Source organism: Miniopterus natalensis, chromosome X (genome assembly GCF_054644295.1).
Source record: "Miniopterus natalensis isolate mMinNat1 chromosome X, mMinNat1.hap1, whole genome shotgun sequence".
Lineage (NCBI taxonomy): Eukaryota > Metazoa > Chordata > Mammalia > Chiroptera > Miniopteridae > Miniopterus > Miniopterus natalensis.
The window spans coordinates 69,255,971-69,281,213 of NC_142103.1; the positions used below are offsets into that span (position 1 = coordinate 69,255,971).

The window sequence follows — 25,243 nt, forward strand, 5'->3', positions numbered from 1 at the left end:
CCTGAGCATCCCTGTTGTCATATGAGTGTCACTGCCATTAGGATAACATACTAATAAGATTTTGCTCCTGCCGCCCTGTTTGCTTCAGCCTCTCACCACTCAGCCTAGGACAGTCAGCACAGGACAGGGAGGCGGGCCTAGACTTCCTCACCTGGCCGACTACTTGGGTGAAAACCCTCCCTATTTGGGGGTGGATGGATGCAGGGTGGAGGGGGGTCAATGGGGGAAAAAAGAGGGACACCTGTAATACTTTCAACAATAAAGACAGGTTTTTTTTTTAAAGCCCTCCCTACTGGACCCAGGAAGTTACCCACCTCACGGATGCTGGCAGAAGATAGGAGGTGATTAAAGTTGGAAGACATTATTTTTTGTTTCAAATGTTTTATTGAGTAAGAAAATTGGTTAGCAGTATTCTCACATGGAGGATTTGTTCACGTTATCACATAACAGAAGGGATTGGTTTATTCATGCTCATGCTCTCACTCTCTCCTCCCACCTTTCTCCACCCCTACCTTTATCCCTTCTCTCCCCTCCTCCCTCCCACTCTCCCTTATTCATTCTTCTTGAAGGAGTGGCTCATACATAACTGTAGCTAACACACTCTTTGGGTGGGTGCTTGTGTTTTCAAAACGCAGTTACGGTGCAGTTAACATATAAATGTTCTGCACTCGGCCAGGGTTCGGCAGGGGCTTATCTAGCAGAGGGGAGAGGAAGGGTGTCATGCTTAGGACAGCTCACATGCAGGCCAAGGTCAAACAAAGATTCTGGTGAGACTTGGCTGTCAAGGACATGGGAAGACACCTGGGCATGTGCTGCTCTGCTCCTTGTGACTGCTGGCCAGGCGGACACCATTCAACTGACTGGGGGTGGGGGAATTGGGCTATATCCTCATGTGACCCCATATTATGTCTAACCTAGCATTTCCCAGACTTATCTGAACACAGAAGACTTTTTTCCTTGTTACAGCAATTCCTAGAAACACTTAGGGGAATGCTGCTTTAAAGAACAGTTGGTCTCATATAATAATGGTATTTGCAGATTAGGGACTATCTCAGTCCATTCACAGCAATGTAGGTTTTTTCTAGCATGCTGGAAGAGGCAAGAAAGGATCCTGTTATAGACTGAATCTTTGTGTACCCCCAAATTCATGTTAAAATCCTACCCTCCAATGTGATGGTATTTGGCTATGGGGCCTTTGGAAGGTGATTAGTTCATGGGGGTGGAGCCCTCATGAAGGGTTAGTACCCTTATAAAAGAGGCCCCACAGAGCTCCCTGTCCACTTGTACCATGTGAGGACACAGCGAGAAGGCAGCCATCTACGAACCAGGAAGCAGGCTCTCACCAGACACTGAATCTGTGGTGCCTTGTCCTTGGACTTCCAGCTGCCAGAACTGTGAGAAATAGATGTCTTATCTGTGGTGTTTTGTTATAGCAGCTTGAATGGATTAAGACAGGAACCTATCAAAATTTGTTTCTGCTCTTGCTTAGAAAGTCATCTTTTTCTTTTTTGATGGGGGGGGCAGGGAGGCTATCAAATGGCCTGTTTGATACTGTCACCCCCACCGCACCCCCCATTCACTACATGAAGTTACTGACAACTGTCAACAGCTTTTCTTCGGCAGCCTTGTATTAACACAAGGATCTGCTGTAATCTGTTTTGATTACGAGAATATAAAGAGCAGATAAACTACCTAAGAATTCTAATGCTGTTGCTGCCTGCTTGACTTCCAGTAAAGTTCTCTCATGATAAATTAGGGGTTGTTAAAAACAACAATCATTTCTATGCCTTTTCTACCACTCACTAAGTATGACATGCCTTCTGGCCAGGCACTGTGATGCGGATACAAAAGCAGAAAGAAATGCTCTTACTTGCATTTGGGAAGACGCTTTGCTTTAAATTATTGGAAATACAATAGATATGGGCTTGGGTTAGATAAACCTTTGAATTTAGCATGTAATCTATGAAAGGTGTCACTGGAGGGCTGTTTTCACCTAATACTTTATTGACTGATTAAATTATTGGCCACTGGTGATTGAACTCAATCTTCTCCAGCCCCTCTCCCCTCCCCAGAAGTTGGGGGTGGGCATGGGGGTAGGGACTAAAAGTTCCTATCCTCTAATCATGTAGTTGGTTCCCCTGGCAACCAGCCTCCATCCATGGGTTACCTAGGGGCTTTCCCTCATCTCACTGTCACAAGACACCTTTATCATTTATCACTCTTATCATTTAGGAAATTCCAAAGGGTTTTAGGAGCTTTGTGCCTGGAATGGAGACAAAAACTAAATATACATTTCTTATAAGTGACAATATCACAAGTACCAAACCAAAAAATTTTCACTTAACAGGTTTATTTTAGCAGCTCAGTTTTATTACATTCTACATGTTTGTTTAATATATTTCTATCTGTTCTGCATAGATGGCATATTTATTAACTTTTATAGTTGACTTTTTCATTTGATATTTGCTGCTACCTGGCCTGAAGAGTCAGGAGGATAAATAAAACTCGCTTGGTGGAAACGTGGCGCGGCACTGAACTTCTCCGCAGAACTTTACTTTGATGTGGACTTCAGTGTCAGCTTTTCTACCTCTTCTTTTTCAAATCCTGAACAGACGACAGATCTTCCCTTGGGATAGCGAGCACAACACTCGCGAAGTTCTCGGATGACAGCCTGACACTTCAATTCCCTGTAGTTGTTGGCTGAAAAACAGACAGGCAGAACCTAGTCATGATCTCATAGGACGAAGGCACAGGGAGTTTTAGATCAATGCTTCCCACTCCTTTTTACTTTATTGTATCTACAGACCTGGGAGAAAAGATGTATCAAAGTCCACTGAATTCTTTCTGATATAGAGACCAGTCAGCACGTTAATTAGGAAGAAAAATGTGATATACAAAGCAGTCAAAAGGTATTTTTCTATATCATTTTCTTTTCTTTAAGGTTAATAGCTTATGTGCCTTTTTGTAGGGCAGGGTTTCTTAACCTATTCCCTTTTGCGGGGTGACTAACTCCTTTATAATTTGGTGAATTAGAAAAATCCATGTACCGTGCATGTTATTTTGCATACAGTTTAAGGTGGCTGGTATACCTCCCTACCAAGTCTGTGCATCAGAGGTTCTAAACTGCACCCTCAGGGTCGACGCTTTTATACAGCTGTGAGCTAATAATGTAATTCTCCCCGCCCCACACCTTTCTCCAACAGAGACTTCCTCCTCCGAAGCCTAAAATGTTTCCTGTTTGGCCCTCTATAGAAAACATTTGCAGACCCCTGCTATACATAGATCCTAAGTCAAGGAGGACTTGACTTAAAGGTTCTAGATCAGCTTCAACTGACTGAAGTCCCTCAATACTAAAATGGGGTGCATGGGAGTTAGCCTCCGACTAGAAAGAGTATAGTGGAGTGGCTGTGCCCAGGCTAGGAGCCAGACCAGCGGGATTCAAATCCTCACTGTACCCCTTACCAGTTGTGTGACACTGGGCAAGTTATATAACTGCCATGTTGATTTCCCCATCTGTAAAATGGGGGTCATAGTAACATCTACCTCATGGATGAAATGATTAAATGACTTGTCCTCCAGGGAATGCCTAGTGCTCTTAGCCCTCCGTGCCCTCCAGCCTCCCACACTGCAGCAGGTGTGTGATGAGCCCTAATGTGATTCCTACTCTCCCTAAGCCGTGGGTTGCTAATTTAAATCAGTTACAGATTCATGTGGGAGAAATTAATTTTAAAAAAAAGGAAAACCTTTTAATCATTTGGAGAAAGGGAAGGAGGGATGAATAAAATGGTATTAGTATACATTAACACTCTGGACTGAAAGACTTTAAATAAAACATTGCTCACATGATGAAAAGTTCAAGAACAGAAGTTAAAAGTCAAAGAAAACATCCAAACAAGAGTTTTCTTTGATGCTGAGTCTGGTGACTCAACAGTTTTCCTTCCTGCCTTTCTCTATTTTCAAGGGTGTCCATCTCTATTACTGTACTTTAATAACGGGAAAATTATCAAAAAAGTCAGTTTTCTAATTCACATAGTCTTGAAGCCTTTTGCATTTGTTCTGCCAACAATCATTCACTGATTCAAAAAAAAAATTAAATCCTCTGGCATTTGGTCAAACATATTGGCTGATTGAAAACCGAATGGACAAATCACATCAAATATACTTTAGCTGACATTCACTTTTGCCTTTAAGAGTTAGTTGCTGACTTTGGCAGCCTGAATTCGAATTGTATTTTCAACACCCCTCTTCTAACCTGATCGCTTTTAAAAAGTGAGTTGTCAGGCATAGTTAAATATAACAAACCCATTTTAAAACTAGTCTTCCTTTTTTTTAAAGGATTTTGCTCAGCCTAGTAATTCTCAACTCTGGCTGCACATTAAAATTACCTGGTTAGCTTCTTAGATTCCTGCCCGGACCCCACCCACATGAAGTCCGATTTCATTGTTCTAGGCAAGTTTTTAAAGCTTTCCATGTGATTCTACTCTACACCCAGGATTGCAAACTCCAAGTTTAGATCACATCACTTTATTTTCCGCATCTTTGACTATACAGTGAGGAAGATCTTCAGGCTAAGTTAATTACACAAATATTACATTCTGAGAGGAGTTAATATACTTTGCTGATAAAAAGAACAATTGGTCTCTTGTAGTTAGTTCACATATAAAGTGGAAAAATATCTTAAAAGCATGGAACATATTACCTTGTAAACATTTCTGTATTTCACAGGCTTGTTTCTGGCACGGATCCTTCTGCAGCATATCCAGAACACTAAAATAAGAAAAATGATTTTTATTTTGTCTTTTCTTTATAAAGACTTTAAAGCCCCTCTAGAAGGAATTTTCTTCAGAGACAAGTAGTATGCCCTTTCAATTGCTGGAACACAATTACACTGAAAAATACTCTTCCCATTCATAGGATGAATCAACTGTATTTTTATAATATCCATTTCATTTGATTTGAAAGATATAAGTAGCTTTACATGGAAATAAAAACCTCTGACTTCAACCAATTTATCCTGAATATTGAAACCAATGTTGAGCTAGAGGAGCCAACGCCACAGCCTGAAGGGCCTGCCCACTGCCCAGCTCTATCATTCACAAAACCACCCTTGGTAAATGATCAAGTTCCTCGAGCCTTTTCCCTTATTATTCATGTAAACTGGGGATCATACCTACCTCAAAGCACTGAGGGAAGAATTAATGTGATAAAGTATACAAAGTGCACTGAACAGAGCCTGGATGGCAGTAAGGACTTGCTACATGGTAGCTACTGTTCCTAAGATTTTTAAAAAGTAAAACTAAGGTTTAATGTATATAAACTGTTATAACTATCTTAACTCTGGAAATTATCAGGCAGTCAATGCTTTCCTAGGAATCAGCAATATTTGGCCCCAACAAAGGTGCTAGTTAAGCAGCTAAAATGTTTTTTAGAACTCTTACAGAAAAGGCTTATTTAAAATATCTGTAACCAGAGAATAATTTTAAGTGCCCATGATTTTGATCAGCAACTTCTAATAATTTGAAGACAATTTCAGAAGAAAAAAGGCCCAGGAGCCTTTGTTGCTAATTTCATTAATGCAAATAACCCTTTTTCCCCTAGAGCTCCCTAAGTTCTCAGTAGATCCAAGTTAGGTCAGTACTGGGATGGGAAACACTGGAGCAAAACCTACGATATTTACAGGATGGGAGAAGGAAAGGCAGGTGAATTGCTGCAGGGCAAATAAACGACCAATAGATGTTGATGCTGCTAGAAGCTGCTCTCTTCTCTCTAAATCAGTACCAAGTCCTTGGTGATTAGAGCATTTGTTCTGTAGCAGGTGCTGACTTTTGTGGGATTCATCAGATCCCAGTTCCAGCTGATGATGTCCATTAAAGGTTCTATGGCAACTTCCAAAGGAGTAAATTTCAAGTTACGTATCCTGACTAAGTGCTTTTGTTGACTCGCTTTCTGCCTGTGTAACCCTCTCTCTGCAGTTCCACTTGCGGTGTTCTTCATGGCCCTTCCTAAACTTCTGTGTTCTTGAGCAGTTTTTCAACCCACTCCCTCCCCCAGGCCCACAGATGGGTGCACTGCAGTGGTGGATGAAGTGATTGCCATATACTGAACAGAACAGAGGAGCATATCTTCCTAGAATCCCAGCACCTGGAAAAAAATAGATCATTAAAATCACCACAACCGAGCAGAGTGAAAAAGAAGAGAGACAGTAGAGAGAAAAAAAACACACAACAAAAAACAACCAAAAACATACCAGGTTAATCATCAGGCAAAAGCTTAAGCAACAGCTCCTGTACTCCCCTGACCTGTCAGAAAAAGAAAAGTTTATAGAGTACTCTGTTATGAGAGTCCCAATACAATGGGAAATGATTAAGCAACATGTGTACCATTAAATGATGCTGGATCTGCCACAAGCGAGAGTTGTTATCCATGTAGCGCTCCTCAGGGTAGAGTTGCCACATGAGAGGTAGCTGGGAGGTAAGAAGGTGACTTGGCCTAGCTGCGTCACCTAAGGGAACCTGAACTTGCTGGATTCGTGCCCTTAGGAAACTTGTCCCCTAATGGAAAAAAATGAACAAAAATAAAACCAAAGACTTTAGGATATTGTGACTAGTTAGAATCCAAGTTGATTGAAAGCAAAATCAATAAAGAAATAAGCACAATGTAAATAGTTACCTGTTCCACGACGGCCACCCATGTGCGCTGGTATTCGTCGCGGTAGATACCCTCTTGGTGAACCCAGAGGCGATCGGGTGGAGCCCCCACATCCTCTCCTGCCATTCTGGGCTTTGAGTTCCAATTCTAGCCCTGCTTTTCTCCACCTAAGCCTGCAGCACCCGCGCACAGGACACAGGTGTGACTTTTTGGGTTTTAATGAACTCACCAGTGAGCAAGGTGACCTGGTATTAGCAACCACCAACCAGAACCAAACCTCATATATGTCTACCTGCACAGCCTAAATAGAACCAAGGCCAGCTGAAACTCCCTGCAAGACACTGAAGTGACACTCAGCATAGCCTCGGGTTGACTACAAAGTACTCAAGAATTCAGTTAGGTAAGGAGTTCTGTGGAAATGTAGGACTAGCATTACAGGAAGCTGGGCACTGGTCTCAAGTTTGCATTCACAAAGCAGTGTCTGACAAAGTGTAGTTAGCAACAGAATATGCACAAGAGTGTGCCTAAGGGCACACTTATTTGGGCAGGAATGCAGTATAACAGACACATGTATGCCACATTCCCCATTGTAAAAGCAGTTTTCATTTTAAAAGTTAAGATTGTGAGGGTTGAATCATGTGCATGGCTTTCTAAATTGAAAATAAATGTTTTAAGAGCAAATGGCCTATTTATCAATTTACTTAGAAAGGTATAGCAACTGGATATTTCCAGAAGGGGTTTTCTTATTAGGGAAAATATTTAAGGCAGCTTCATGGAATTTCTGAGCTGCAAGAGGCTTTGGGGATCATAGAGACCTGGAGCTGAGTGAGAGAAAATGATAGTTATCCACCTAGATCCTTGTCTCATTTTAGTTTATTAATGCTTTTCAGGATGTCACAGAAGCCCATTTTTCCATATAGGTGTGGGTTTTAATTATGATTTCCCAAGTCAGAAGTCCAGAAAAGTCCCTCTGTCTTTTGAGAGGTGTACAGGAGGCCCACCTCTTGGGCAAACTCTTTATATGAGGCAGACTGGGTTCTAAACCCATAAATCCTCTGCCCAGCCCTGGATCTCATTTCAGGGCCTCACAATAACTTGACCTGCATTTTGCATTTTGTGCAGCATGGTTTTCAATGTGTTTCTACCTTTGGCAGAGCACAGATACAGCACTTGGGGATCTACTCCACTAAACAAAGGCCTCCTATTCCCATTAGGTTACCATTAGGTGGGAACAGAACTGCAGCACAGCTTGAGAAGTTGTTAAACCCTCAAGTGAGACTATCAAGAGCAAATGAGATGCCAGAACACAGTATGATGCAGCCCAGGACAAAGTTAGCCAGAAAAAATTAATTGAGCTAAACCAAACCTTTTTTCAAGGTCAACAATCTGAATCTGATTTATTTCCCTAAACACTGTTAGTTTACCTTCTCTTAAAAGGAAAGTAAAAAATATACTTTATAGATTTAAGAAATGGTCTGATTTTAGTGAATAATTTAATATCACAGTTGCTTTGCCCATTGTATCCCGACTGAGCCCATTGTAAGCTCCTATCTTATAGGGCTCTCTCATTTCAAATTCACCTAAAGTGAACCCCCTCTCCTTAACCAAATTCTGCTTTCTTTCAATGGAAACACCACCCCTCCTGATCCTGCAGAAACTTACTAGTTATCTTGGACCTCTTCATCTACTTCTGTTGCTACATCCTATTTGTCACCAATTCCAGGAAGCACCACTACCACCGTACTTGAGGTAAACTTTCTCCCAAACACCAGGCTCATTTTTAGCCCTATATCCTTGATCTTGCTTTCCACTTGCCTGAAATGCCTCCTCAGGCCTCTCTGCCTCAGTACTATTATGGCAGAGTGCAGGTGTCTGCCTTCTTGCCTCTCTATGACTACTATAGCATTTATGTCTAAACTAAAGCTCATATTTTCGCCCCTAATTATAAATTTCCTTGCATATTTGCTCTGCTTATTTCACAAGTCCTGACTCTCCTCAAATACAGTACTATAAGCTCTTCAGTAGTAAGAATGATACAGTATTTGATATCCCAAGTCTCAAATACTAGTCAAATAGATACAATTGTTCTGCCTCTCCTCCTCCCCAGGGCTTTGGAAAGTAGCGATACAAATAAAAACTCAGTAAATGCTTATGTCAAAATAAAACATATTGTCTGGATTACAAAGGAAATAACTGTGGCTGTTTTTTAAAAAGTAGAAACTAAGTATTATGGGTTTTAGGACCATCTCAGTTTCACAGATAGGTTCTAGCAACAAGCAACATTATTGACATTTAAATGTTTTTAATTAGAAGCAGAATTCTACTGGTTTACACTGACATGAAAAGGAAATAATTCCAGTGGAATAGAGGGCAAACAAATTTGAGATGATGGTCTGAGTTACTATGAATCACTACAAAGAGGCCTGTGAATCATTACAAAATATTCTCACAATGCAGCATGATGTGCTGCTGTGATCCAAAGGCCAATGTGCTGGGCATCAGCAGGATGAGCCTGGGAACAAATCCCAGCACAGGACTCTGGACTTGTGTATGCTACCACTCAGAGAGAGCATGAAGGCCCAGTAAAAGGCAACTACAGTGATCAAGGGACTGAGAAGCTATCATATGAACATGAACCAACATCCTCAGCAGAGAAACGCAAAAGCAAAGGCTGAGTGAGAGGGATTAAGATCAAAGTCCGCAAAATCACAGGTTGTATGAATGGGACACAATTTGTCTAAATGTGATTCTTGGAACTCTTGCCCCTAACTTTCCCCTTGGTCAAATAAGTTTGGGAATCTTGTAGTGTCATAAACCACATTAACACAGTGAAAGCTCTGGCAAGTTATGTAGTAAAGAAACTATTTCGTTTAACATTTTCCAAACTTATTTGACTAGAGAACATTTCTCTGCTCATTACACTTGCTCACAAATTCAGGACCCCTTGAACTAGAATGAATCTCTTAAAACCTCAAGATAAACTTAGGTACAAGGTGCAATATAATACACAGAACATAAACTTGTTCCACTCAACTCAAGGAATACTACCAGCTGCAAATTCAAATGGATTAAAAAAGTGTTTATATAGCTTTATCATCCATGAAGGCACTAAAAGAGATTGTCCCCATGGGGGTCACCTTGATGCCACAATCAGAGACCACACTGGCCTAGACAGACTATTTATTAGTAAGGCATTTTGTAAATTATGTTTTAAATGGATGATATACAACATAGAAGCCTTCCTTAGGTAGTAATCTAAGTAACACCATTATTGTTCCTTTACAGAATAAATTATTTTGTGTCTTTGAAAAAAAAGGATAATCTGCTTTTAATTTCCAGGTGTTTTAACAGTTTTTGAAAATTAATCAGTTGTATACACTTATTTGAAGTCAATTAATGAACTCATCCAATTATAACGGATGAGGTTACGAAGAACGTAAGCCCTGGAATCAGACTGGCCTGTGTATAAATCCTGACTTTGCCACTTACTAGCTTTGTGACCTCAGGTAAGTTAACCTTTCTATACCTCAGTTTTCTGTAAAATGAGAATTGAAGAACATATTGATCATAATAGCGATTATTTAGCACTTCCTATGTGTTTTAAATAAATTTTCACTTTTAATCTTCATAATCATCTGATTAAATGGATACTATTATTTCCCCCACTTAAAGATGAGGGAAGTCGCCCTGGCAGGGTGGCTCAGTTGGTTGGAGCGTCATCCCGTACATCAAAAGGTTGTGGCTTCAATTCCTGGTCAGGGTACATACCTAGGTTGTGGGTTCAGTCCCAGGTCGGGGCAAATACAGGAGGCAACCAATCGATGTTTCTCTCTCACATAGATGTTTCTCTTTCTCTCTCTCTGAAATCAATGAAAACATATCCTTGGTTGAAGATTATAAGGAAAAAAAAAAGATGAGGGAAGTAAGACACAAAGAAGTTAGGTAACTTGCTTGAGGTCACACTGGTAGGAAGTTGCAGAGCCTGTTTTCAATTGGGGCAGCTTACATATACAAGGTAAATAAATGCTTAGTAGATCATCTAGCACAAAATAAGCTTGCCATACATATTAATAGTTTTTTCTACTCCAATTAAACGTTTAGGGCTATAAAATGCAGCCATGAGCATTATAAAAGTTAGAGAATGTCATTCTAGATTATGAGATTAACATCAACAACAAACAAAGGTGTTTTCTTGAAGGTGCCTAAAGACAATTTATAAATTCAAAATATCCCATCACTAAACATAATAACAGCCATCCTTGCCCCATCAGGGCAGGGCATACTAGACACGAAAAGTAATTGAAAATAAATATATGGTGCAAAATTGAAACTTAAGAGAAAATTTAGGTGGGTCCAAAGTAATTGCACACTTGAAATTTCTCCCAAGCTTCATCATTATCAAAATTAATCATGGAAAGATGTGCCATGTGGTCCTTAAGCATTAGGTAAAAATGGAGGTTGCTGGCATACATATCACAGATAGCTCTACTGGATGAGGGCCTGTCTGTGGGGAGACTTGGGTTGGAACTGACTTGGGAGAAAAGAGCAAAGCATCAACACCTCTTCAGGTAGCACCTTGGGAATGTTCCCTTTCCAGTACTGCCATGTCTACCTAGCTTTAAAACGACACAGGGAATAGAAAACGAGATTAAACAAACAAACACCGAGGGGCTGTGGGGGCAGCACGGCATATATTTTTCTTTGATTTTGAATCGTTCCTAAAGTCCCCTGTAATTCCTAACCTTGGGAGTTGAAAGATCTGTACTGTCAACCCATGGCACGTTTGGCATACGTCAAAAGAAAATTACTTTTACCTATAATTTCACCATGTCTGATAGCATCAAGACAAGGAGAGCTGAGGAAACTTGTACAGTGAATACTACTGTGATACATCCGACCTTGAATAAAAACTAAAGTCCCCCATTCCCCTTCCCTGTAAAAAAGATACTTAAAAGCCTCTGTAGAAAGTAGCAGCAGCCAAGCTCGAGAGTGATACTTTTTCAGATACAGTATAGCACTGTTTCTGCAAGAGGTTACTCACATGAATATAATGTTTCTTGGGCTAATTAATCCGCCTCGAAATCAGCGAGGCTAAAACTTCCAGGTCCCCCACCTCGGGCCAGTCAAGCCGGGATCAGGACGTGAGCCCAGGGCGAGCTGAGGGGCATCTGGGGCCGAGGTCACCCGCACCAAAGTTACGAGGCAAGGGCCGGCAAGCGGAAGTGGTCCAGGGAGAGTGGTACAAAATTCAGGGGCCGTAACTTGAAAACAAAACAAAATAAAACCTTAACTATCTTAGGACCGAATTTCGAAAGGCTCGAGAGGCTGGCGCGCGGCGATGCTGCCTCAGGGCTGTCCCCAGAGAGTGTAGGCCGCGTAAACGGGCGGGCAAAATGGGCGCCGCCGCCTGGGAGCCGCTCACAGACCACGTCCGCCTGCGGCCCGAGAGCACCGCCTCCCAGCCGCCCCCGTCGTCCCCGCCAACCGGCCTGAACCCCGGTCCGTGGCGGGCCACCGCCCTCCGCCCCGACGGCCACGCCTGCCCCAACCGGCGCGGGCGTTTCCCAGGTGCGGCCAGGCCGCCCCGCCCCCGCCCCAAGCTCCGCCCCCACGCTCCCGCCCCCAAGCCCCGCCTCTATGCTCCCGCCTCGCGCCCGCCCCGCCCGCGCTCCCCAAGCCCCGCCTCCGCGGAACCCGCTTGCCTGAGCTCGGGGTTGGTCAGGCCTAAGTGGGCCCAAAGCGGACGTGAGCTGGATCGGACGAAGATGGCGGTGCAGGTGGTGCAGGCGGTGCAGGCGGTTCATCTCGAGTCGGATGCTTTCCTAGTTTGTCTCAACCACGCTCTGAGCACAGAGAAGGAGGAGGTGATGGGACTGTGTATAGGGGAGGTGAGTAGGTCAGTGAGTTAGCCTGGCCGGAACCCTGATGAGCAATCCCAGCGTGTCCTTGGGGTCTGTGGTAGCAGCCAGGGCTGCGGAGACCACAGGCACCGGTGACTTAGATCCTTGGACAGATTCTTTGGATCGTCCTGTCGCGGGCGTCCGGTATCTTCGGGTTGCTTGACACTTGTTTAGCCTCCCGTCACCCCCCAGCGTTCCGCATAAACCTGGGTGGGCGGCAGGGCTTTTTTCTCTAGGAGGGCTTTTTTCTCTGGCCTATTATGTAAATCTGGAGTTAACACCCTATTGACTAAAACCGCAAGTCAGGACAGAAAGACAATATAGCACAATAGGACATCAGTGTATTACGAAGTTATTGACCACTATTAGGGCCCCTCATCTCGCTTGCAGCCTTCCCTCTAGTATGCATTTTATTTGTATCAAAGAACGCAAGAGAGGAGAGGGTTTCAAAGACACATAAGTTTCCTCAGCGTTAAAGTGTTGCAGAGGAGCGCAAGAGGATGAGGAAATAGAGCTTAGTTGCTTACAATCTGAAGTAAAAATTCTCCAGCTTTTCATGCCCGTGTACAGGACCACATGACCTAATTTTCACATGATCTGCATCCATGTACATCAGATAAGCGTGATGTGATCAATAATGTTTTCTCCTCTTTTCCCACTCTAGTTGAATGATGACACAAGGTAAGACAATATTTTTTTATTCATATCTTTTGGTCTATATGTCATTCTTAACTCAGAATTATGACAAGCTTGGCAACATTGTGTATAGATTGTGTTTTAAATCACCATTATCAGTCTGGAGCTCCCTCAGTGATACACTTTGAATAACGTCCCAACACTGAAGATTGGCTTGCACCTTACTTCCTAGTAGGAGGATTTTCAGTTGAGATACGTATGACCTCATGTAAAAAGTGTGGTTGAGGGAAACAAGATCATGAGTCAACCTGTGAAACCTCTTACAGATAGAATTTTGTTGACTGATATAGTGCTATTATTTTCCATTTTTTGGCTTGATATGTTTTATGCTCTCTCTCCCCTAAACTGACAATGAGATATTAGTAATTTTCTTTGTGGCAGATAATGTGCATATTGAGAGACATTTCCCCCTATTGACCCATTCCTCCATCTAAATTGGCTCTTCCATCTCCATGGCTTTCTGCGTCCTCGTGGTGAGCCCTACAGTGATCTCAGAGATCCCCAGTAGCTTGGATGCTTGAGGTAGTAAATGTTTCGGGCTATTTTAACTTAAACTTCAAAGCATAGCAGAATGTGTACTCTTAAGCCCACCTCTTTAATACAGAGGATTATAGGAATTTAGCTTTGCCCATGAAAACTTTATGCACTCAGCCACATATACATGTGCGCCAGACTGCTTCTAACAGATGTATGAGCACAGCTTTAGCTTCAGTTTACTTTCCCTCTTCTTTTGTCTCTGCTAAGGTTTTATTGTTCCCCTTTTTGTAATTTATCCTTAAAAGGAGTGACTCCAAATTTACATATACTGGAACTGAAATGCGCACAGTTGCTGAAAAGGTATGTTTGCTTGAATTTTGCATGATGGAAAATTGCAGTTGTGGGAGGATTTCTGTGCTCTGTTTTGTGAACTCAGCCAGGGGTTAATCCCTTTTGTATGGGGCCACATTTGTGGCTGGGTGGTGTGTTCTTTCTAGTAAAATCTACTCACTAGGAATGGGACCTAATTTTCTATTCTTTGTAGCAAATTATTGTTACTTGATCAAGATGAGGAATCACTGGCAGCTCTCCTCCTTGCTGACATCTCTTTGTTTTCTGGCTAGTTCCTGTCACTGTTATCTTTTTATCCTGAGTCTCAATATCTACTCAGGTAACCCCTGTCTCCTTACAGGCAAACTATCTAAAGCTCATAGTTCTTAGTCTACCTTGACTTTCTCTTTTTTGGTATGTTCTAGCCATCTGGTCTAGTATAATGCTTCTCAACCTAATCATTGTATAAACAGTTAATTTTTCCCCCATTATGGTGCAGACCAATGTTTTTGTAAAAGACAATAAAAATAAACTATGTCCTCTCCTCCTGCCAAGCAGATGATGGAGGTGATAAAAGCTATAGGGCAACAACACCATCTACTTACTATCCCAGTATACAAACTTCATCATGTTAACCACCTTGTCACCTTTCTTACCATATAAAGGAAAGAAGTTCACTTCCTATCCAGAGCTGCAGTTTCTTCAAAGACCTTGCTTATAAAATATCCTATCTTTCTTTCTGCATCTTCAACCTTTTCCTGTAATCTGGCTCTTTTCCCTTAGGATACAGATGTGCTTAAATTACTCTCATTTTCAGAAAGGAAAGGAAAATAACTTCTCAAACCTGTATCTTCCTGTAGTCACTCCTCTTACATCCTTCCTTTAATAGCCAGACCTTATTTACCTTCTCCTCTCATACCCACCAAAGTCTGGTTTCCAGTTGTGACTCTCCAGCTACCTCCTCATTGCTACATCGGTGGATTATTTCTTGGTGTTTATTTTAATCTTTCAATTTGGAACTCAGAACTCTCATGAGGTTTTTTTGTATTGTTTTTGCCATATCTCCTTATTCTGCCCCCGTCCCCTATCCTTTTTGGACTCTTCCTCCCCTGCCTATGCATTAAATATTCTCCAAGTTTCTGCATTGGCCTCCAACTCTTTCCAGAATGTTTTCTTATGCAATATTACCTCTCCTGTGGCTCTAGCTGCAACAGACATTGAAGTTAGATCTATCTTCAGATCCTTTCTCTGATACTGTGTGACCTTGGGCATGTTACTTAACATGCGAGAGCTTCCAATTCTTTATCTGTAAAACAGGGATAATGACAGTCACCAACCTCATAGAGTTGTTGGGAGAGTTGGATTTGAGTAATGTATGTAAAACACTCATCTGTAAAATGGGTATAACAATAGTACTAACCTCACTGGGTCCTTGGGAGAGTTAATTTAATACACGAAAAGCACTTTTACAAGTATCTGACACATGGCAGGTAGCCAATAAATATTCGCCATTCTGACTGTTGGTAATACCCAGTAGATGCTAGTTAGTATAAATTATTCCAAGCTCTAGAATGTCATACTCAGCTGCCTAGTGGACATCTAAATTTAGTTAGACAGCATCTGAACCTTTCCTCTTCCTCAAACCCTCCAACATTCCTTGTGCCACAGCAGTTCCCAAGCCTGCCTGCAACACCTTGGAATCACCCAGTAATCTTCACAAAATCTCAGGGCTGACTCAGTCTGGGGTGAGGCCTGGGTGGCAGAAGTTTGAAAAACTATCCAGGTGATTCTTATGTGGTCTGGGAACCACTGCCTGCCATTGAGAACCATTAACCTAAATTGCTTTCATATTTGTTTCTAATGCTTCATCCTAACTACTCCTACCTTATTTGAGGTCCTCATCGCTTCTTTCCTCGACTACTGTGCTGGCCTCTCCACTGGTCTCCTTACCTTGAGTCTCTCTCACCTGTAGTCCTTTCTTACTGCTTAGGATGTGATCTTTTGAGATTAGTCTGATATATCTCTGCTTAAAATCCAGTGGATTTCCCATTACCTTAGGATGAAGTCTCATTAGTGAAGCATTCAGGGCCCTTCATGATCTCATTTCTGTTTATCTCCTTGCATTGTTTACATGGATCCAAGTTCCAACCATGGTAAATTATGTCAGTTTCCAGATTATGTCAGTTTCCAGATGCTGTGCTCTTTCACTCCCTATTTCTGCTGGGTGTCATGAATGGACTGCTTTTCTCTTCTCTGCTTGGTTAACAATTTATCCCTGGCAGTTCAGCCCTGGTGCCACTTGCCTCCTTTAAGTAACCTGCCCTGACCTGTAGGCTAGATTAGATAGCCTCCTCTGTGCCACCCTAGCTCCTTGAGCGTATCTTTTACAGTGCTTATATTTTGTCATGGAGTTGCTTACCTGTCTCTTCCTGGATATCACTACTGTATCCTGTTTATAACTGTATACTTAGGCCATCATGTAGTGCCTCCCATATAGTAGTATGTACTCAATAAATACATATTGTACATCCCCTACAATAGGAAATTATTGCTACCTGCCTGTTACCCATGGAAAGCCAAGCCAAAGGGTGCAAACTTTCTGGAAAAAGCTGGATGGTAAATGTTTTTAGTTTTGTGGGCCATGCAGTCTCTTTTGCAGTTACTCAGCTCTGCCATTGTAGTACAAGAGCAGCTGCAATACATAAACAAACGAACATGGCCAGATTTGGCCCCAAGGAGCCCAGGCAGGCCATAGTTTGCTGATCCTTGATCTATATACAAAGACACAGGAGCAAAAGGAACTGGGTTTTAGTACCTTAATTCCAAGACTGAAAAGGTGTAGGGGCAGATCTAGCCAAGCTGTAATATCTTACTTCTTATGTGACTATGACCATACCAGTATTCCTCAGGCCCTTCAGCTACCTGTGGCTTTCAGGGACATCTGTCAGTCCTTTGTGGCCTTTATTTATGCATGTTTTATTTTGTTTTTCATCTTTTCCTGGGCTGGTCTCGCCATTCTATCCTGAATTTCTTTTGCTCACTCCTCTTAGGCACTGAAACCTCTGACTAGAGTGAGAAAATATTCATCCTTGGCATCAACTCCTACTAAAATACATTTCCAATCTTAATGACATAATTTTATTTTTCAGGAGTTTATTTCCTTATCTTAAATTCTATGTCAGTTTGTACCATCCACATAGATACTAAACTTCATGAGTTCAGGGACCTTTTTAGCTAGTGTTGGCATGGCATGGTATATCTTTTTCCATTCTTTTATTTTTAGCCTTTCTGTGTACTAATATTTAAAGTGTGTCTCTTATTAGCAACATATAGTTTTGATAATCTAGTCTGATAACCTTTTTAACTGGAGTATTTAGTCCAGTTACATTTATTGTAATTATTGATATATGTAGGTTACTGCTGCCATCTTTTTTGCTTTCTATTTGACCCACTTCTTTGTTTTATGTTTTTCTCTCTGTTCTCACCTTCTTTGGGATTCATCAGCTATGTTTTATTATTCTACTTTGAACCTCCATTAATTAGTTATAACCTTCTTTTACTTTCCTTTTAGTCATTATCCTACTTATTATAATATACATTCTTGATTTGTTAGTCTAATACAAATGACTATTTTTTACCATTTCTCTGATAATACTAGAATCTAAGAACACTTTAATTTCATTTACACCTTCCACCTTTTGGATTATTGTTGTCATACATTTTAATTCTATGGGCATTTTACACCCTACATGACACTGTTATTACTGTTTTGTACAATTAGTATTCATTTACATTTATGCACATATTATACCCTTCACAGTGTTCTTCATTCCTTCCTTCATATCTGAGATTTTCCTTCTGCCTGAAGAATACTCTTTAGTATTTCTGTGCTGATAATGAATTCTCTCAATTTTTTGCGTATGTAAATGTCTGTATTTTGCCTTCATTTCTGAAGGTTGTATTCCTTGACTATAGAATTATAGATTGGCAGATCTTTTCTTTTTGCACTCTAGCATGTTACCCCATTTTTTTAGGCTTTGATTGTTTCTGTTGAAAAGTTAGCTATTTATTTATTTATTTATTTATTTATTTATTTATTTATTTATTTATTTATTTATTTATTTATTGCTTTCAGAAAGGGGAAGGGAGAAGGAGAGAGAGATAGAAACATCAGTGATGAGAGAGTCATTGATCCGATGCCTCCTGCATGCCCCCTGCTGGGGATGGAGCCCGAAACTGGGGCATGTGTCCTGACTGGGAATCGAACCACGATCTCCTGGATCATAGGTCGAAGCTCAACCGCTGAGTGATGCTGGCTAGGAGAAAAGTCAGCTCTTTTTTTGTTTTCTAATTTTTTAAATTTATTTTAACTTATCATTATTGTTGAAAGTATTGCAGATATTCCTCCTTTCTTCCCCCATTGATCCCCTCCACTGTGCATCCGCCCCACACCCAGGCCTTCACCACGCTATTGTCTGTGTCCATGGGTTATGCATATATGCATATAAGTTCTTTGATTAATCTCTCCTTACCCACTACCCCACCCCCACCTTCCCTCTGAGATTCATCAGTCTGTTCCATGCCTCTATGTCTCTGGATCTGTTTTGTTCCTCAGCCTGTTTTGTTTATTAGATTCCACATATGAGTGAGATCATGTAAAACTGAATCAGGAAGAATCAGAAAACCTGAATAGGCTAATAACAACTGATAAAATTGAAGCAGCAATAAAAAAAAACTTGGCAAACAAAAGCCCTGGTCCAGACAGCTTCACAGAGGAGCTTTCTAATTCTTTAAGTTGAAGGGTTAGATAGTTTACTAAAAATTTTTCTTGCTTTTTGAGGTAGGCCTGTGGTGCTATGAACTTTCCTCTTAGGACTACTTTCGCTGTGTCCCGTGGATTTTGGGTTGTTGTGTGTTCATTTTCATTTGTTTCCAGGAAGTTTTTTATTTCTTCCTTGATCTCTTTGGTAACCATTCATTGTTTAATAACATGCTATTTAGCTTCCATGTGTTTGAATGTTTTTGAGTGTTTTTACTGTAGTTGATTTCTAATTTCATGTCATTGTGATCTGAGATGCTTGATATGATTTCAGTCTTCTTGAACTTGTAGAGACTTGTTTTGTGCCCTAACATGTGGTCTGTCTTTGAGAATGTCCCATGTGCGCTTGAGAGGAATGTATATTCTGCAGCTTTGGGGTGAAATGTTCTGTAAATATCAATTAAATCCATCTGATCTAGTGTGCCATTTAGAGTCAGTGTTTTTGTGTTGACTTTTTGTCTGGAAGGTCTATCCAGTGAAGGCAGTGGGGTGTTAAAGTCCACGACTATGACTGCATTGCTGTTGATCTCTCCCTTAAAGTCCTTAAGGTTATTATTGATAAGTCCTTATTTATTGCCATTTTAATTCTTTATGCCTATGTTTCTCTATTTCTTCTTCTTATTACTGCAGTCCCTTCAACATTTCTTGCAATGCTTCTATTTCTCCTTCTAATTACAGCAGTCCCTTTAACATTTCCTGCAATGCTGCTTTGGTGGTGATAAACTCCTTTAGCCTTTTTTTGTCTGAGAAGCACCTTATTTCACCATCTATTTTGAATGATAGCCTTGCTGGATAGAGTAGTCACGGTTTCAGATCCTTGTTTTACATTACCTTGAATACTTCATGTCATTCCCTTCTGGCCTTTAGAGTTTCTGATGAGAAGTCAGCTGACAGCCTTAAGTGAGCTCCTTTGTAGGTAACAGCTTGCTTTTCTCTTGATGCCTCTAATATTCTCTCTTTGTCTTGAACTTTTGGCATTTTAATTATGATGTGTCTGGGTGTGGGCCTCTTTGGGTTCTTCTTGCTTGGGACTCTGTCCCTCTTCAACTTGTGTGACTTTTTCCTTCACCAGGTTAGGGAAGTTTTCTGCCATTGTTTCTTCAAACGTGTTCTCTAACCGTTGCTTATTTTCGACCTCCTCTAGCATTCCTATGATGTGAATATTGTTATATTTCATGTTGTCCCACAGCTCCTATAGACTGTCCTCCTGTTTTTTAATTGTCTTTTCTCTTTGGATCTCTGAGTGATTTTTTCTACCCTTTCTTCTAATTTGCTGACGCATCCTCAGCTTCCTCTAATCTGCTGTTTATTCCTTCAAATGTATTCTTTATTTTTGCTATGTCATTCTTTATTTCTGACTGCTCATTTTTCATAGTTTCCATATTTTTTTTCATGCTGCTGAGCATCCTTACAATCATTATTCTGAACTCTATATCTGATAGATTGTTTAACTCCATTTCATTTAACTTTTTTTCTGGAGACTTCTCTTGTTCTTTCATTTGGGGCTTTTTTGTTTTCCCGTTTTGGCTACCTATTTGGGTTTGCTTCTATGTGTGGGTAGATCTCCTAGGACTCTCAGTCTTTTTGGATGGTCTCTGGTGCAGGCCAATGTCAGACATTGTTTGTGACTGGCCTTGAGTACCCTCTTTGGAGCTATCAACAGCCCATGGCTTGAGGTCCCTCTGTTGAGGCTTTGTGTGTTTGGAGAAGACTAAGATGCACACCAACGTCTGCTTTTCTAAGTCCTGGGTCCAGAAGATCAGGGAAAGACTCAAAGTACTCTGAAGTCTGCGTGTGCCTGTAGGCTCATTAATCTGATTCTCTTTATGTGCCTCAGGTGGTGGAAACTCCACTGGGTAGTGTGAAAGAATTTCCAGCAGGGTGGGGTGATTGTTTCCCCCTCAGGCAAAAGCTGCTTGGAAGGTAAATGTCTGCCTCTGCAGTATGGCTGAATGACTCAGCAGAGGAATCCAGAGGGGTGCCCTCTGAGCTGTATCTCCACAGCCCACAAATCCAGATTCTCTTCACAGGGCTCCAGTCCACTCTGCCCTCCCTCTGCTGGAGCCCAAATGAATGGCTTCACACAAAACTTTGTGTGTTGGCTCTTTAAGAGGATGCCTGTATTTCCAGCCATCTTTCCCTGGCAGAGAGAAATCTGGCTGCTTTTCACAGCCAGATGTTGTGTGGGCACCTTTCTCAGTTCTGGTGCTCTGGGCTGGGAAGCCCAGCCTGGGGTTTAGGCCCCAGAGTCCTCAGTGGGAACCCTCCATAACTGAGATATCCCTCTGGATCTTCCGCTGCTGCCTGTGGGAGCCCAGCCAGCCCCCTCATGCCTCCATACTTCCTACCAGTCTCTATGTGGTCTCTACTTTTCCTCCTTGGTTATGAGCAGCTCATCTTCAGTTGCTATTGATTATTCAGGGTGTTTTTTCTATAGTTTAGTTGTATTTCCAGTTTGGTCCTGGGAAAGTGTCTGTGTAGCTTCCACTCAGTCCATCACCCTCTTTAATCTCTCTTTTTTTTGATTTTTAAAAATTAAATTTATTGGGGTCACATTGGTTAATACAATTAAATAGTTTTCAAGTGTACATTTCTATGATACATCATCTATATACTGCATTGTGTGCCCACCACCCAAAGTCAGGTCTTCTGTCACCATATTTTTTTACTCCTTTTACCCTTTACTATCCCTACACCCCTTCCATTTGGTAACCACCATACTGTTTTTAGTGTCTGTGCGGTTTTTGTTTCTCTTGTTTGTTCATTTCTTGCTTTCAGTTTTATAACCTACATATGAGTGAAATTATATGGTTCTTTACTTTTTCTGACTTATTTTGCTTAGCATGATATTCTCAAGATCCATCAATGTTATAAAGGGCAGTATTTCATCATTTTTATGGCTGGGTAGTATTCCATTGTATATATGTACCACATCTTTATCCAATCATCGTTTGAGGGACACTTTGGTTATTTCCATGCCTTGGCCACTGTGAATAATGCTATTAATGAACATAGGGGTTCATGTATCTTTGCAAATAAATGTTTTCAAAATTTTCAGGTAGATACCTAGAAGAGGGGTTGCTGGGTCATATGGTAACTGTATTCTTAATTTTTTGAGGAACATCCATACTGTCTTCTGTAGTGGCTGTACCAGTTTACATTCCCACCAGCAGTGAGTGAGGGTTCCTTTTTCTCTAAAACCTCTCCAACCCTTGTTATTACATGTCTTGTTGATAGTAGCCATTCTAAAAAGTGTGAGGTGGTACAATGGAGAAAAGAAAGCCTCTTTAATAAATGGGGCTGGGTAATTTGGAAAGCCACATGCAAAAGAATGAAACTAGACTACTTTTTGTCCTCATATACAAAAATAAACTCAGAATGGATCAAAGACCAAAATATAAGACCTGAAACAATAAATTACATAGAAGATAATATAGGTACTCAACTTCTGGACTTTGGTCTTAGAGAGAATTTTATGAATTTGACCCCAAAGGGAAGGGAAATAAAGGCAAAAATAAATGAATGGGCCTGTATCAAACTAAAAAGCTTTTGCACAGCAAAAGAAACCCCCAACCAAACAAAAAGGCCACCAAACAAATGGGAGAAGATATTTGCATACAACAGCTCTAACAAGGGGTTAATATTCAAAATATATGAAGAACTCATCCAACTTAACACCAAAAAAAAAAAAAAAAATCCAATTACAAAATTTGCAGAGGACCTGAACAGACATTTCTCACAAGAAGACATACAAATGGCCAACAGATATATGAAAAGGTGCTCTACTTCACTAGCTATTAGGAAGTGCAAATCAAAACTACAATAAAAAAAAAAAACTACAATGAAAAGTCAGCTCTTTTCTTGTTGCTCCTTGGAAAGTCAAGTATCTTTCTGTCTCTGCTTTTGATTTTCTAGATTGTGTACTCTGTGCCTGCTATCACTGGGGTAAAAACATAACTAAAACATGTTCCCTGCCCTTAAGATCTTACATTCTAGTGGAAAAGGAAATTATGTCAACAAAGAGAACACAATATGATATAAGCTCTAGCAAAGATGTGTATTTGTATTATTAAAAAACGTTACATAGCAGGGGAGAATGATTAATTCTTTATAAGATGAGCATTTAAAGTCTCATCATAGGGAATTTAAAGGCTATGAAAGAGTTCACCAGATAGAAAAAGGTATAAAGGGGACAGCATTTCAAGCTCCACAGCCAGTCACATGTACGTAATGGCTGCTGTATTGCACTGTGTAGGTCTATAGCTTACTCCAAAAATCTCCTCTCAGGTTTTACCCATGTCCCTGTGACATCTGGCAATGCCATACCCCTTCCCCCCTGAAACTTTTGAACCATTTCATTGTTCTCGTTTGGACTCCTCTGTCTTCCTTCCTGGATCCTCTTATTGTACCCCATCCAAAGTGTTGGTACTCCCCCTCGATTTAGGCCTGGACCTCTGCGTCCTCTCTCCACACTATTCCTTGCCTTTATTAAGATCCTCTCATCCCAGATTAGCTCATCTGAAAACATGCTTATCTTCCTTCCTTCCTAATCCTTGCTAAACTTAGACCTGCCTCCGTGTTTCACTATTTCAACCTTGAAACTTTAGAGTCATCCTTAACAATTTCCTGTCTTCTGTCACCCGTGGTCTATAAGCTACCAAATCTTTTGGATTCTTCCTTCTTAATGAATCTGAAATCTGTTTCTTCCATCTCTGCTATCCAGTTAGTCCAGTACTTTACTTCATGTTTAGGCTATCTGAAGTATTTTCCTTCCAACCAGTTCATCCTACAGATCATGGCTTGGCATTCGAGGTCCTGCACATTTTTGCTTTAACTTTTCTCAGCCTTATTATCTGTCATTCCATCTGAAGTTTTCTCTTTAAATCAATTGGCCTACTTGTCTCCCAAACATATCAGTCACATCCATTTGGCATCTACAGAAATTCTATCTTTACACACACACACACACACACACACACACACACACACACACACACACACACACCCCTCCCCCCCCCCGTCAGGAAATACACTCATCTGCCTTTTCTATGAAGATTTTTTTAAATATAAGTGACTCCTTTCCTTTGAGCTTCTGTAGCCTTAATTTACTACATTATTTTAGTGTAATTTCATGTGTGATATTTGCCACTTAACCAGACTGTTACCATTTTAAGCACTTGAATTTTCAGCACTCTGACTTGTATTCTTTTGTGTGACAGTGTCTTGTACATAGTTGTGGATCAAATGATTATTAGTTGATTATTCAAGAAGTCCTTCCTTGATCTAAATATTAGCTTTAGTATTTTTGTTTTGAAATGTATATGTTGAGGTTGAATGTCTTTTATCTGAAACATTCCATTATTCATGAGAAAAATTAAGGTTTCTAAAATGGAATCTTTAACCTGATAATGTAATACAATGCAATTCTATAATTGCAGGGAGAGATATTATTGGATACAGACAGAAGTAAACATTTCTGTGGATTTTCCTTTAGGTTGACACCATCAGAATTGTTCACATTCATTCTGTCATCATCTTGCGACGTTCGGATAAGAGGAAGGATCGAGTGGAAATTTCTCCAGAGCAGCTATCTGCAGCCTCAACAGAGGCAGAGATATCCTTATTGGTTGATAAGAAGCTTTTATGTGCTCTGGGGCTTTTAGGCCAGGTTCCTCTGTTTGTTACCTTAGCCTGCTTTAGGAGATTTCACAGGTTTTCTTCCTGGTGACTCATGTTTAACCCTTAGATCCAATTGTTTGGTTAATCAGAATTTTTGTCCAGTTCTCCTTTTGAGTGGCTTTTATTGAAGAGTTAGAAATTTCTGATATTCCTGGTCAAATCCTATGGCAACAAACTGTGCGGGGAGTCCCTTCTTCCTCCTCCCCACCACCCTTCTTCAGTCCCCTCTGCCCCCCTTCCCCAGTTTTCCTGGTATCATTTAACTTCTAGGCTTTTTACTCTCTTGGACTCTATCATTTGGAAAGATTCGTTATTGAGGCTGCCTCTCAAAAAAAAAAAATGCAGTGCTGAGAACTGCATTTGCTTCCTATGATCTGTACTCCATACCTCAGCTATAGCAAGTTAAATTTGCAACAGTAGTTTTAGTAATTTATTGGTCTTTTGGATTAAGTTAATCTTGTAATCAAAAAGTAACTTTAAAAAAATAAGTATTACATATGCATGGCATAAACTTTAAAAGGCATAAAAGGTACACAAAATAAGTATTTTTCTCTAACCTTTGTGCCCCAATTTCCCCACGGTCTGTCCCTGGACATAACTAGGGTTATCAGGTTTTCATGTATCTTTACAGATGAATTCTGTGAATGTAGAAACATAAATATTTTCTTTTTAAGATGTATTTAACATATACTAC

General features: G+C 40.7%; 3 protein-coding genes across 4 annotated transcripts in view; 1 reads left to right on the top strand and 2 right to left on the bottom strand.

The window, feature by feature from the left end:
• Positions 1–2,333: 2,333 nt before the first annotated feature.
• On the bottom strand, positions 2,334–4,783 carry CMC4 (C-X9-C motif containing 4). Its single transcript, XM_016216935.2, has 2 exons — positions 4,700–4,783; positions 2,334–2,700 (listed from the first exon to the last, which is right to left on the bottom strand). The coding sequence occupies exons 1-2, from the start codon at positions 4,755–4,757 to the stop codon at positions 2,552–2,554; spliced, it is 207 nt and encodes a 68-aa protein (XP_016072421.1). The 5' UTR covers positions 4,758–4,783; the 3' UTR covers positions 2,334–2,551.
• A 1,314-nt stretch (positions 4,784–6,097) lies between these two features.
• On the bottom strand, positions 6,098–12,112 carry MTCP1 (mature T cell proliferation 1). Of its 2 annotated transcripts, none has more exons than XM_016216931.2 (5): positions 11,690–12,112; positions 6,670–6,821; positions 6,381–6,551; positions 6,248–6,299; positions 6,098–6,141 (listed from the first exon to the last, which is right to left on the bottom strand). In XM_016216931.2, the coding sequence occupies exons 2-4, from the start codon at positions 6,772–6,774 to the stop codon at positions 6,252–6,254; spliced, it is 324 nt and encodes a 107-aa protein (XP_016072417.1). In that variant the 5' UTR covers positions 6,775–6,821; positions 11,690–12,112; the 3' UTR covers positions 6,098–6,141; positions 6,248–6,251. The 2 variants fall into 2 exon arrangements, with proteins under 2 accessions (XP_016072417.1, XP_016072418.1); XM_016216932.2 differs by lacking the exon at positions 11,690–12,112 and adding an exon at positions 11,463–11,668.
• Positions 12,113–12,403: 291 nt separating this feature from the next.
• BRCC3 (BRCA1/BRCA2-containing complex subunit 3) overlaps positions 12,404–25,243 on the top strand; it is a 62,205-nt gene continuing 49,365 nt past the window's right edge. The window contains exons 1-4 of the mRNA XM_016216922.2: positions 12,404–12,536; positions 13,213–13,229; positions 14,027–14,081; positions 24,365–24,484. Coding sequence (XP_016072408.2) covers positions 12,414–12,536; positions 13,213–13,229; positions 14,027–14,081; positions 24,365–24,484 — 315 coding nt within the window. The 5' untranslated portion in view covers positions 12,404–12,413. The remainder of the gene's footprint in view (positions 12,537–13,212; positions 13,230–14,026; positions 14,082–24,364; positions 24,485–25,243) is intronic.